Source organism: Bos indicus x Bos taurus, chromosome 25 (assembly GCF_003369695.1).
Source record: "Bos indicus x Bos taurus breed Angus x Brahman F1 hybrid chromosome 25, Bos_hybrid_MaternalHap_v2.0, whole genome shotgun sequence".
NCBI lineage: Eukaryota > Metazoa > Chordata > Mammalia > Artiodactyla > Bovidae > Bos > Bos indicus x Bos taurus.
This window is the reverse complement of record NC_040100.1, coordinates 31,748,053-31,762,449: the sequence shown is the minus strand read 5'-3', so window position 1 is coordinate 31,762,449 and position 14,397 is coordinate 31,748,053. Positions and strand designations below refer to the sequence as shown.

Sequence of the window (14,397 nt, the reverse complement as noted above, 5' to 3'; positions counted from 1 at the left end):
CTCATGTTTGTGTTTGTCTTTCTTACTCTTATTCACTCAGAAAGGGTGCTGAGAGGCTTCCTGGGACGTGAAGATGACAGGGTAGCCAAGCCAACAGCTCAGTCAGAGCAAACCGAGAGGGAGGGCATGATGGTCACGCGAAGCCGGAGGAGGCTGCCCTTCATGCCTTTGTCCCTTCATCCATTCGTTCGTTTAACTATCCTTCTGATCAGTGGGGTGAAAGCCCAGCTATGGAGAATGTAGCCTGTTGAGGGGGAGACGTTTAAGTGGAGGCCGGGGAAAGAGAGGAAATGGTTGGTTTTGACTCTAGGCTCTGGGGAGGCAAAGGAAAGTGGATTCAGTTCTGATTAATTTCGTAAGAAGTTTTACAGTGCCTCTTGAACCTTTTGGGATATCCAGAACGTTGAAACAGCAAAATAGGAAATTTGGGGTATAAGGGCTTAATCCTGGTATTCTCAAATCCCTTAAATAAGGCAGTAGTCATGGTCTTCCCTTTGGAGTTATTAATGATGGGGAAGCTCAGAATTCTGTGAAGTCTTTGGTATACACTGGCTTTATCTGTCTTGCCTTCTCCTTTTTTTTTTTTTAATTATTAAAAAATTTTTTTGGCTGTGCTGCAGAGCATGTGGGGTCTTAGTTCCCTGACCAGAGATCGAACCTGTGTCCCCTGCATTGGAAGTGCAGAGTCTTAACCACTGGACCACCAGGAGGCCCACCCTCTCCTTCTTGAGCAGAGACCTCATGCAAATGACATGGACTGTTGATGACTGTCCCAGAGATGCTGGGATCTGTACACCCGAAGGAGTGTCTTTTCCATCCATTCTGGGAACCCTGCTTTTGGCGTCGTCTCCTCGTTGTGACACACTGGTGATAACGTCACCATGTCACACTTAGTGGATGGATTGGTCTTTTTGGAATTGGCTCCAAAGTGCTTCACACCCAAGACTGATGATTAAAATGCATGAACAGGCTGGCTCACCTAAGTGCCAGGCACCAGGGCAGTCCTGACTTCTGTTTCAGTTTGTCTCTGCTGCGTAACAAACAGCTCCAAAATGTAGTAGCTTAAAACAGACAACCTCAGTTCATTCCTTTTTTGTGAGTCTGTGGGTTGGCGGATGGTTCTTCTGCTGGTTTCACCTGGGCTCCCTCATGGGGCTGCATTCAGCTGGTGACTGAGCTTGAAGGTCCAAGGTGGCCCCATTCACGCATCTGGAGTTGGTGCTGACTCCTGGCTGGGGCGTCTCAGTTTCCCCTACGTTGGCCTCTCATCCTCCAGTAAGTTAGACTGGCCTCCTCTGTGGTAGTTTCAGGGCATTATTCCATGAGGGTAATGCCTGGGCTCTAGAACTCACAGATTTGTTATTTCTGCCACATTCTGTTCTTAAAAGTAGAGCACTAAGCTGGTTAGAGTCAAGAGGGTGGAGACGTAGGCACCACCCATGATGGGAGCAGTCCTGCTGAAAAGGGGCACCTTGCAGGGTTGGGAGAAACTGGGGCTGTTGAACAATCAGTTACAATCCCTGAACTGATTTTCTTGGTCTCATCTCCCAGCCATGAGAGTGTTTTCCAAAGTGAACGGGTAAAAATCATTTCAATAATGATTCATCTTTTGAATCAAAGTGCTTGGAAAGATTGCTTAGAAGGAATGATTGTAATGTGTGCTCTGTGACATATTTCAAACCAGAAGTAGAGGCCCACATTCATTTTGCTTGGTCTTGGCATAGACAGATTTCCACCCCCTGCCCCCTGCAAGGATTAAAAAAAAGATCTGAGTTTATCTTCAATTTATTTTTGAGTAGAATAGTAAGAGATTTTCCACAGTCTAGAGGCAGGATCATCGCTTTTTCTTATCTCATATCTTTTGCCAGATGCCAAATGTAAAAGGGAGCGGAAGAAGAAAAAGAAGGTGACCAACATCATCTCATTTGATGATGAGGAAGATGAGCAGAGCTCCGGGGATGTTTTTAAGAAGATCCCCGGGGCTGGGGAGAGCTCAGAGGAGAACTCCGACCGGTCCTCGATCAATATCATGTCGGCCTTCGAAAGCCCCTTTGGGCCAAATTCCAATGGAAGTCAGGGCAGCAACTCTTGGAAAATTGATTCTCTGTCTCTGAACGGGGAGTTTGGGTACCAGAAGCTGGATGTGAAAAGCATCGATGATGAAGACGCGGACGAGAACGAGGACGACGTGTGCGGGAGCATGCCGGGAAGGAAGCGCCCGGGCCACTCGGAGTCGCCAGAGAAGTAAGTTCCCCCCGAGAGCTTCTACGAAAGGGTAGTTGGGGACTTCCCGGGTGGTCCTGCGGCTAAGACTCACCTTCCAATGCAGGAGGTGTGGGTTTGATTCCTGGTCAGGGAGCTGAGATCCCACGTGCCCCAAGGTCAAAAAACCAAACGTGAAAAACAGAAGCAATATTGTGAGAAATTCAATAAAGACTTTAAAAATGGTCCACATCTCAGGAATCTGCCTGCCAGCGCAGGTGACACGGGTTTGATCCCTGGTCTGGGAGGATTTCACATGCCTCGGAGCAGCTAAGCCCGTGCACCACAACTGCTGAACCTGTGCTCTAGAGCCCGAGAGCTGCTAGTTGCAGCTGAGCCCGTGGACTGCAGCGATTAAAGCCCACACGCCCTGGAGCCAGTGCTCTGCGACAAGAGAAGCCACTGCAATGAGAAGCCCACGCACCATAACGAGAGACAGTGGAGAGTGGCCCCTGCTTGCTACAACTAGAGAAAAAGCCCACGCAGCAACGAAGACCCAGCATAGCCAAATAAATAAGTTACAAAAAAAAGATCCACAGTAAAAAAAAAAAAAAAAAAATCAAACCTTAAAAAAAGGTTAAAAAAAGGGGGGGGGTACACAGGCTGCTGGCTCTTTCTGCTGTTTTGGGTGATGTTAGACTGCAGGTTTTTTATTTGTTTGCAGCATCTTTCATTATTCAGATCTTGATTTTGGGGGAAGGAGCGTGAACTTACTTTCTCCTGAGAACTCAGTGGAGGGAGTGTACATATTATTGGAAGCTACTTATAGCATTGGTGTCAAGAGGTATGACCTGAAATTCTTGCTTTGTGTTTATGTCTTTCATTTTATAACTTGAATTTTGCTCGCATGTCTTACTTGCCACCAGCCCAGGAAGTTCAGGAGAGAGGCAGGGTATTTTAGAGAACAGTCTCAGGCTGGTAATATCTGTGTTTATTCGCAGGGTAACTTGCCTGCACTTATCGCCTTAACACTGGGGCTGTAGTATGTTTATACCTTCGAGAGGGGCTGGATGCAGTGAACGTGTGAAGCAGAAGAGCAAAGTTAGGAGGTTGAACCTTAGAATCCTGACAACCCGGGCTCTCATCTACTAGCTCCGTGGCTTAGTTTAGACTAGGTCGGACAAGTTTCTTCGCCTCCCAGAGCCTCAGGCCTCACCTGAGATCTGAGAGAACAACAGCACGTGCTTTGGAGAGTTATTGTCCCGTCTGTGGGACCCTGCGTGTGAGGCCTTGGGTTGGTGCTGGAACATCGAGAAGGACAGCCCCGCCGCTGTGGCGCTGTAAGCCTTGTGATCATTCCTGTCCTTGTTCTTACCCTTATTCCTGACTGCTGGGTCTCCATTACTGTGACGGCTTTTCTCCAGTTGCAGAGAACCGGGACTGCACTCACTTGCGGTGCACAGGCTTCTCACCGTGGCACCTTCTCTTTTGCAAAGCATGGGCTCTGGAGAGTGGGCTCGGAAGTTGTGGCACAGGGGCTTAGCTGCCCCGTGGCCTGTGGAATCTTTCTGGACCAGGGATCGAACCCACGTTGCCTATATTGACAGGTGGACTTTTAACCACTGAAGCACCAGGGAAGTCCTGCTCTTCCTCTTGATGCTGAATCAACTAGTGACTTCTTCACCCGAGCTCTGAGTGTGCAGTGCCGCCTAGTCACGGCCGTCTTCAAAATCAGCTGCGAGAGCGTACAGTGAAGAAGCCGAGACCCCATGGGGCGCCGAAGAGGCCAATTGGCCTCCAGTCCTAAGCTTGGCGTCTCCATGTGTTGAGTCAGAGTTTTTCTTCTTTCTTGTGAGACTCTGCCTGTTTTTGTCTTTGATTTTTACTCTTGTCCTCGTTCACGTGGATGCTCACGATAGTAGCATTGCCTCCGTGTCATCTAGGAGAGGCCAGATGCTGCAAGCTGCAGATACACTGCATCCTAATACTTAGGCTGGTCCCGGGGGGTCATGGGTGTCACCCCACTTGATGGATGAAAGAACCAGATTCTTTAATGCAGAGAGTCGAGATCTGTCAAAGCAGTGGGCAAAACCAGGGTTAAGGTTAGGTTGCTCTGGCTCCATTTGTTTTCCTGCCCAGGGTTTTTTCCTCCTCCTGATGTCTGTTAGGGAAGCCCACTTGTGGCATTGTTCTAGCTCACCGGGTATGGATGATTTTGTACCCGGATCCAGTCTCGTGAACCATGCTGTTAGAGTTCTCCGGAGAAACAGAACCGATAGTGTGTGTGTGTGTGTTTCTGCATGTGTATGTACGTATGTATTCATCTCCGGAGATTTACCTTAAGAAAATTGGCTCATGTGATGGTGGAACTTGACGTCTAAAATCTGCAAGGTAGGCCTGCAAACTGGAGGCCCAGGGAAGGACTGCAGTTCGAATCTGAAGACAGTCTGCTGACAGAATTTCTTCTTTGGGGGGAGAACGTCTGTGTTTTTCTACTGAGGCCTTTAACTGATGAGCTGAGGCCCCCCTGGCTTATGGAGGGTGATCGGCTTTACTTGCACTCTCCTGACTTACATTTTAATCTCATCTAACCAAATGCCTCCCCAGAGACATCAAGAATAACATTTGGTCAAGTATCCGGGTACCGTGGCCTAGCCAAGATGACACATAAAGTTAACCGTCACACCTGCCTGTGGTTCTTTCCCTGGGCCTTTTAGGAAATGCTGTTTGCATTTTCTGTCACTCTGGGCAAGCGCATCTCCGAGTTGCTTCACTCCATGAGTCAGTTTGTGGCCTCAGACAGTTGTTGCTCTTGCTGCTGGACCAGCGCCAGTGAGGGGAGGCCAGCTTTCGAGCCGGGGCAGCCGGCGGCATTGTGATGTGTGAGCCACAGAACAGTGCAGCCTGACCTTTACAGGCTCGGCCCTCCGAGGCCGCTGGGCCTCCTGTGGACTATGGACAGCTGCTCCCTGGCATAAAGAGGGGATCTCGAGCCAACATCCTGCAGAGCATCTTGGGGAAAGAGCAGTGATGAGATGGCCTACTGAGTAATGCTTTGATTTTGCTTCTAAGCTAGGTTCATGTGAAAGGTTTAGGAACCTGGAGGGGCCGGGACTTTAGAGTTTAATAGCGCAGCCAGGTTTGTGGGAGGGAAGGGGCCAGGTCGGGAGAAGCACGTGCTGGGTGGCAGCGGCCTCTGGCAAAGTCAGATGCTCTGATTGTTTTTCGTTAATAGATGCGCTGTTGGCCAAATACTGGGTTTACACCTACACGTGCTGGCAATTAAACCACTTCTTGGATGACTGAGCAAAGATCTTGTGCCTCCTGCCTCAGTATTTAGAAGTGGTTCAGTTCAGTTCAGTCGCTCAGTCGTGTTCGACTCTTTGCAACTCCATGAATCGCAACACGCCAGGCTTCCTTGTCCATCACCAACTCACGAAGCTTGCACAAACTCATGTCCATCGAGTCAGTGATGCCATCCAACCATCTCATGTTCTCTCGACCTCTTCTCCTCCTGCCTTCAATCTTTCCCAGCATCAGGGTCTTTTCCAAGGAGTCAGTTATTTGCATCAGGTAGCCAAAGTATTGGAGCTTCAGCTTCACATCAGTCTTTCCAGTGAATATTCAGGACTGATTTCCTTTAGGATTGACTGGGTTGATATCTTTGCAGTCCGAGGGACTCTCAAGAGTCTTCTCCAACACCGCAGTTCAAAAGCCTCAATTCTTCGGTGCTCAGCTTTCTTTATAGTCCAACTCTCACATCCATACATGACCACTGGAAAAACCATAGCTTTGATTAGACGGCCTTTGTCTTATTTTGTTAAAAAGTTAAATCTCCTAAAATGGTCTTTGCTTACACACATATACCTTCATGTTGTATACAATGAAAACAGTACAGACAGGAACTTTGCTGGTGGTCCAGTGGGTAAGGCCCCGTGCTCCCAATGCAGTGCTCAGCTTTCTTTATGGTCCAACTCCCACATCCATACATGACTACTGGAAAAACCATAGCTTTGACTAGATGGACCTTTGTTGGCAAAGTAATGTCTCTGCTGTCTAGGTTGGTCATAGCTTTTCTTCCAGGGAGCAAGCGTCTTTTAATTTCATGGCTGCAATCACCATCTGCAGTGATTTTGGAGCCTGAGAAATAAAGTCTGTCACCGTTTCTGTTGTTTCCCCATCTGTTTGCCATAAAGTGATGGGACTGGATGCCATGATCTTCGTTTTTTGAATGTTGAGTTTTAAGCCAACTTTTTCACTCTCCTCTTTCACTTTCATCAAGAGGCTTTTTAGTTCTTCTTCACTTTCTGCCATAAGGGTGGTGTCATCTGCATATCTGAGGTTATTGATATTTCTCCCGGCAATCTTGATTCCAGCTTGTGCTTCATCCAGCCCAGCATTTCTCATGATGTACTCTGCATATAAGTTAAATAAGCAGGGTGACAATATACAGCCTTGACGTACTCCTTTTCTGATTTGGATCCAGTCCATTGTTCCATGTCCAGTTCTAACTGTTGATTCTTGACCTGCATACAGATTTCTCAAGAGGCAGGTCAGGTGGTTTGGTATTCCCATCTCTTGAAGACTTTTCCACAGTTTGTTGTGATCCACACAGTCAAAGGCTTTGGCATAGTCAATAAAGCAGAAAGTAGATGTTTTTCTGGAACTCTCTTGCTTTTTCAATGATCCAACAAATGTTGGTGATTTGATCTCTGGTTCCTCTGCCTTTTCTAAATCCAGCTTGAACATCTGGGAGTTCTTGGTTCATGTACTGTTGGAGCCTGGCTTGAAGACTTTTGAGCATTACTTTGCTAGCGTGTGAGATAAGTGCAGTTGTGTGGTAGTTTGAACATTGTTTGGCACTGCCTTTCTTTGGGATTGGAATGAAAACTGACCTTTTCCAGTCCTGTGGCCACTGCTGAGTTTTCCAAGTTCTCTGGCATGTTGAATGCAGCACTTTAACTGCATCATATTTTAGGATTTGAAGTAGCTCAACTAGAATTCCATCACCTCCACTAGCTTTGTTCGTAGTGATGCTTCCTAAGGCCCACTTGACTTCGCATTCCAGGATGTCTGGCTCTAGGTGAGTGATCACACCATCGTGGTTATCTGGGTCATGAAGATCTTTTTTGTACAGTTCTTCTGTGTATTCTTGCCACCTCTTCTTAATATCTTCTGCTTTTCTTAGGTCCATACCATTTCTGTCCTTTATTGTGCCCGTCTTTGCATGAAATGTCCCCTTGGTGTCTCTAATTTTCTTGAAGAAATCTCTAGTCTTTCCCATTCTATTGTTTTCCTCTATTTCTTTGCATTGATCACTGAGGAATTTCTTATCTCTCCTTGCTATTCTTGGAACTCTCCAGTCAGATGGGTGTATCTTTCCTTTTCTCCTTTACCTTCAGCTTCTCTTCTTTACTCAGCTGTTTGTAAGGCCTCCTCAGACAACCATTTTGCCTTTTTGTATTTCTTTTTCTTGAGGATGGTCTTGATCACCACCTCCTGTACAATGTGACGAACCTCCGTCCTTAGTTCTTAAGGCACTCCATCAGATCTAATCCCTTGAATCTATTTGTCACTTCTACTGTATAATTGTCAGGGATTTGATTTAGGTGGATTTGATTTATAAGTGGTAGCTTTTCTGTTTTTTGACCATGCTGCGTGGCATTTGGGATCCTTGACCAGGGACTGAACCCATACCCTCTGCAGTGGAAGTGCACTCTTAACTACTGGACTGCCAGGGAAACCCCTGATTATTTTTCTTAAAAAAGAATAATACCTTTATTATAAAAAGGGGTTTTCCTGTCACTTTATATGTGCTCCATGAAACCAACAGAGAAGTGGGGTGAAAACATAATTCAAAAAGAACTACAAGCCTGAAAAAAGTTGCATTTAAATAGCAACTGTGTAAACACAGAGTGAAACCAGACCCTGCACTTTGCCATCATCTTCATCACGTTTGAAAAAGAGAACTAGGTGGAGGGCGGCCCGGGGTGAGCACCCTGCCAGGACGGCTGGCTCTTTGTGCCCTCAGTGCTCAGAATCTTCCAGACACACAGTAGCATTAACTCGTACAATGATCAGGCCAACCCTCGCTCACGTCATCCTGACCGAGCGTCGGCCACGTCCACAGCCTCTGCAGAGAACAATGTGACACTTCAGGAGCCTCAGAAATGTTCTGTTGCTGTTGTTCAGTCACTCAGTTGTGTCCGACTCTCTGCGACCCCATGGACCGCAGCACGCCAGGCTTTTCTGTCCTTCACCATCTCCTGGAGTTTGTGCAAACTCATGTCCACTGAGTCACTGATGCCATCCAACCATCTCATCCTCTGTCGTCCCCTTCTCCTCCTGCCCTCAGTGCTTAGTCCCCTCGATTTAGTAATTCTGCTGCCGGGAAGCCGTGCTGAGGACAGGTCTGAGGACAAAGGCTGTTGCCTCCAGATGACAGCGTACTGAGTTAGAGAGACAATGCAGGGGAGCAAAAGGTGCAGGTGTGGAGGAACCACTCACAGTGAACAGCGGAGTGTTTCATAGTTCAGATTAAATCTTAATGTTCAGAATCTTAAACATCTTAAATGACATCTGAGAGTGTCCACATAGTGTGAGGATGAACTTATACATTGAATGAGAAAAGGAAATTATAAAAACCTACATTTAGTTGCGTCACAAACTCTTAAAGAGAAGTATGCAAGTCGAGAAAAAGACAGAGGCGATCGTGTCCAGGTCAGTCATGTTTTGGATAACGTGCGTTTGGGTGTGTTATTCTCCCCCTCTTTGGCTTCCCTGGTGGCTTAGACGGTAAAGAATCTGCCTGCAATGGAGGAGACCTAGGTTCCATCCCTGGGTCAAGAAGATCCTCTGGAGAAGGGAATGGCAGCCCACTCCAGTGTTCTTGCCTGAAGGATCTCTTGGACAGAGGAGCCTAGCGGGCTGTCGTCTCTCGGGTCACAAAGAGTCAGACACGACTAAGCAACTAACACTACCCTCCTCTTTGTGGCATTTTCTAGTTTTTTTTTTTTTTTTAACTATCTTCTCTAAAGAAAAGCAACATCCATTCTGGTATTGGCACCGTATTCTGAACTGGTCTGTGCCTCAGGAATAACTTTAGTGTAACCCCTTTTTGAGATGGGGATCCTTTGCCCACTTTTATGTGGGTCCGAACCTCAGCGGGTGGGACCTGACTTCACCTTGTGCTCTGCACGTGTTGTCGGAAAGTGGCAAGATGTATGTCCCCTTAGAAACAGCAGAGTAGCATAGAAACATACATATCGCCATGTATAAGCGAGATAGCCAATGGGAATTTGCTGTATGACACAGGGATCCCAGCCTGGTGCTCGGTGACAACCTAGAGGAAGGAGATGCGGTGGGAGGTGGGAGGGAGGGAACATATATATTACCTGTGGCTGCTTCATGTTGATGCTCGGCAGAAACCAGCACAACATTGTAAAGCAGTTATCCTCCAATTAAAAATAGATAAATTAAAAAAATTACAGAAGTAAAGATTCAACAACAAAAAGAAACAGCAGGAAATCCCACCCACTTGGAGCCGGTACAGCAGCCAGGAAAGGACTGTGGTTTTGCTGCCGTGTCCCGAGGGGCACCCTGGCTGCCTCTGGGCGTCTGTCTGGGAGTCCCCCTGGTTGCCAGCTGCTGGATCGGAGCCCAGGGCAGGCAGGCAGTTCTTTACAGATTGTAGAGGCAGGGCCACGTGCACCCCAGCACCCAGCTCTGCTGCGGGGCACACCGGTGGGGCACTTCCTCTGCCATGCCTCACGGAGTGCGTTACCTGCAGGCCTAAGTCACAGAGCTGGCAAAAGTCTGCAAGGTCACTTCTCCCTGTGTGTCTTGCTGAGTGTCACATGTGTAGCCAAAAGCTCCAGAGGACTCAGAGGAGAATGGCTACAGGACAAGCCTTAAAGGAAGAGTTGGCAGGGACTTCCCTGATGGCAGCATGGTTAAGAATCCGCCTGCCAGTTGGGGGGACACAGGTTCAATCACTGGTCCGGGAAGATCCCACATGCCGTGGGAGCAGCTAAGCCCTAGAGCTCCTTAGAGCCCATGCTCTGCAGCGAGAAGCCACCACGATGAGCAGCCTGGCCCCTCAGCACAGCCCCCACTCACCGCAGCTAGAGAAAGCCCACACATAGCAATGAGACCCAGTGTAGCCATAAATAAAGAAATAACATTTTAAAAAAGTTTAAAAAAAGAGCTGGCAAACTAGCCTGTTGGCCAAATCTACCCCCAGGCCAAGAATGGCTGTTACATGTTTTAAAGCTTTGTAAACCAGTCAAAAAAAAAAAAACAAAACAAACCAAAAACTCAACAAAGAAGTATACTGGATGAGATGATTAGATAGCGTCACTGCCTCAGTGAACATGAATTTGAGCAAACTCCAGGGGATGGTGAAGGACAGGGAAGCCTGGCGTGGTGCAGTCCATGGGGTTGCAAAGAATTGGACATGACTTAGCTACTGAACAGCCACAATGGCCACACAGCCTAAAGTATTGACTGTCTGGTCCTTTTCAAAAAAATTTTGTTAATCCCTGCTCCATATGAAATGTATCGTGTATCATGTATCGTGATGGGCAGTGGCCAGGAGACTCGTAGTAACTGGATCTGGAAGACCTGGGCTGAATTCTACCAGCCTTGGTCCCGGCCAAGTGATGAACTTGGACCAGTCGCCTGATCTCTCTGAGTTGTTTTTGTCCCCTCCTTTCCCCTCCCCTTCCTCTCCTTTTCCTTCCTCCTCCTCCTCCTCCTCCTCCTCTCTGCCTCCCTCCCTCCATTGAGTAGCTGTGACTGTGATCTGCTGTGGACTTCTTTACATCTGATTTACGACTTGAGTTTATAAACCTTCAAGTCCTGCACAGACGCATCTTGGTGTTTATCACTGTTGGCTTCTTGCCCAGAAGTAGATGCTGCAGTGGGCAGATACTGTCTCAAACCCACGTAACCAAACCAGCCTGGCGTTACAAAGGTCGAACAGGCTAGTTTGGCAGTGGTGGGTAAGTTTACACTGTAACAGATCATATGAGCCTGGTTAATATTCGAGCTGACTCCCTTTCTTGGAAGTGGCCCAGACACGGTCTGGTCTGGTTCTGTCCTTTTACTCCTGAGGGTTTGAGAACCAGTGAGGCAGAGGGACACTGGCCCAGGCTTATTGGAGAAGCCAGAGCCCGTGGGGCCTCCTCTTGCTTCAGCCCTGGCACGTGCGGCCCCCCACTTCCATCCCTGTTCCCCCCTCCACCTTCCCTCGTGGCCCCAGCGCTTCCCTCCCCACTCACTTCAAACCTCCCTTCTTCGTGGAATCCTTCCACCACCTTCCCGACCAGCCCCATGACCCGCGCTGCCGTTTCTCACTTGTTTGTGGGATCATATGTTTCATGTCGGGCTTCCCAGGTGGTGCTAGTGGCAAAGAATTAGCCTGCCAGTGCAGGAGATGTAAGAGACGTGGGTTTGATCCCTGGGTCGGGAAGATCCTCCTGGAGAAGGGTATGGCAACGCACTCCAGTATTCTTGCCTGGAGAATCCCATGGACAGAGGAGTCTGGTGGAACAGTCCATGGCGTCAGAGTCAGACGTGACTGAAGTGACTTAGCACGCACACACGTACTTCATGTCTGCACCTCCAGCAGACTGTAAGCTCCATGAGGGCAGGATGGACCTTGTTGGCCGGCTCGTGTGTGTGTGCGTGAGTGTGCATGCACGCATGTGTGTGTTCACTGCTTGGCAGGTAGGAGGGGCTCAGTACACATGGGCTAAAGGAGCGAGCACAGGAGGGCCAGCTCCCGGCTCCCGCCCGGGCCTCCTCATGTTCTCAGCCCCTCCCGGCCTGGGTGGTTCCCTGGGGGGGCCGGGTGGGGCCCTGACCCGCAGCTGTGTTCTCTCCCTCAGGCCGCTGGACGCAGGCACCTGCCTCTCCCAGATGCATGGCTGGGCCCCGCTGCAAGTGCTGCACGGCCACGCCGAGGTGCTCTTCCCCGTCAGCGGCGTGGGCTCCTACGGGCCTGCAGGTGGGTGTCCCTGGTTCCTCCCTGCCTCCCTCACGGGTTGTGGCTGGAGCAGCGGCAGGAGAGGCCGGATCAGTTGTCATGTCTGTGGGCAGGGGTGGGGGGAAGGGAGGCGGGGGCTCAGGGCAGGTAGCCCCTCTCAGCAGGGGAGCCCCAGTGGCTTTGGCTTGTCTCCTCGCTGAACCAGGGTATTTTGCGGTGCTCTCGCCTGAGCAGGAGTTGGCATGTCACCTGGGAGCCCCCAGGCCCGCTTCCTTTCTTGTCAGCGATCTGTCGAACTTGGTGGTGTACAGGCAGATTACAAACGGTGACCATTATTTTGCCTCTCAGGAGTATGGAGGTCAGAACCCATAGTTCTAAAGACCTTCGCACCCTTGGCAGCTGAGGGCGTGGGGGTCAGGGAGTAAGCTTGCCGAAAAGTGGGCAAGCCTTTCTGGCCCGTTCCTTGTGACTGAGGGGACACGCGTGTGGTTTGTTATTATTTTCTTTAGCTAGAGCAGGTCGGGGTGGGAGGTGTCGGGGTGCAGGTGGGAGTCGTGGCTGAGCCCGGCGCTCCCGGCCGGGTGGGTGTGCGTGGTGCCTGGTCGTTCCGGTGCCCCCGCAGCCCCACTGTGTTGGCGAGGCCTCCCTGCACCTGCAGCGTGGGTGCCCCTCTCACCCTCGTGGGCCCAGGTTTAGGAAGCCGTGGACGGTTGGGAACGGGGGCCCACCGGCTGCTCAGGAAGCTGTCGACATTCTAAGCCGGATGACAAACGGTTGTCATGGCTCCATGTGAGGAACAGAAACCCCCTCAGACTAGCTCGGGGAGGGCGGGCCCATTCCCGGGTGCAGTCGGGGCTGGGGGGCGTGGCGGTCACCTCAAAGGTGCCGGGGGGTGGGGGGCAGGTGGCCGCCTGTGAGGCAGTGTTGCTGGTGTGAGTGACCACCGTCCGCCAGGCTGGTCTCCCCTCCGGGGAAGTGTGGATGGCGGTGATGAACACGTGGTGCTTGTCTGGGTTAGCTCAGTCCCTCCTGGCCGCAGCCTGCGAGGAAGGGGAGTCACTGTTCAGACGTGGGGCGAAACTCCCCCGAGGAAGTCTGAGAGGAGAGGCTGGGCACACAGGAGGGCCTGGGCAGGCTCCCTGCTGGCTTCATACCAGTGGGGTGGCGGGGGGCGTCTTTGGGCCTGGCCTGGCCTGCAGTCCTCCTGGTCCTGTGCCCCACTTCCTGGTGGGGTCTGCCCCCTCTCCTCCCCTCGCTGGTTGGTCTGTGTTCTTTCAGCCTTCTCCCCCTCCCATCTGGTCTGTACCTGGCTGAGGTGCCAACAGAGCACCTTCGGTACCAACCAGAGCTTCTGTCTGGGTCTCGGTGAAGCCCGGGGCGGGTCGGTCTGGGAGCTCCTGCCCTCTTTCCGCTTGGGTGACCAGCCTGGGTCCGAGCCCCCCCAGGCTGGGGATATGGTCACCTCGCCCTTGCCTGCGCAGGGGCAGTGCAGATTGGGGCAGAGTGTCTGAGAAGTGGGGGTGGCTGACAGGAAGTAGGTGGTCCTCACGTGCGTCTAGGACCCCTGGGGGGTTTCCAGGGCTCGTTCATAGCATCTGAGTTAGGGTCCACACCCCTTATTCTACTCCCCACTGATGGGCCTTTTGGCCGGGTCGTGAACTGTCGCTGGGCTGGCATGTCAGGCTGCCCCCAGGGCTTGGCTGTGTGCTGTTCACGTTGGGGTTCAGTCACAGAACCCGGCATTCTGGCCGGCCTCCGGGATCCTCGCTGGGAGGCGTCCCCTGACCTGGCAGGTTTCTCTCGATCCCTCCTCGGGCTGTCAGCCTCCCAGGCCCAGAGGCTCCATCTTGTCCCTGGTGAGTGGACCCTGAGCTCCAGCTGGTCTAGACCGTCCTCACCAGGGATACAGGGTGTGAGCCTGTCTGCCAGCTTTTTGATTTACTACAGTAACGAAGCTGCCAGGAGTCTTGGAAGCTTGTGACAGCCTTAGGGGCACACCCGCTGTTGGTGGGAGCATTGCACGGGAAGGCGTGTTATCCTCAGGCTGCTCACAGATGCTAGAATCAGAGCTGGAGGAGCCGTGGCCTGGCGGGCATGCCATTCAGATCCCGGCTGTGTAGTGCAGGGAACTCAGTGCTCTGTGGTGACCCAGAGGGGAAAGAAATCCAAAAAAGAGGGAATATATATATATATATCTCAGATTCACT

The 14,397-nt window shown here is 50.7% G+C and overlaps 1 protein-coding gene across 2 annotated transcripts in view; it reads left to right on the top strand.

Annotated features, from left to right (window-relative positions):
- The window catches only part of SNX29 (sorting nexin 29), a 600,629-nt gene that overhangs the window by 75,168 nt on the left and 511,064 nt on the right, over positions 1–14,397 (top strand). For both annotated transcript variants that reach the window (XM_027527872.1, XM_027527873.1), the window contains 2 exons: positions 1,869–2,244; positions 12,093–12,211. In XM_027527872.1, the coding sequence (XP_027383673.1) occupies positions 1,869–2,244; positions 12,093–12,211 (495 nt within the window). The remainder of the gene's footprint in view (positions 1–1,868; positions 2,245–12,092; positions 12,212–14,397) is intronic.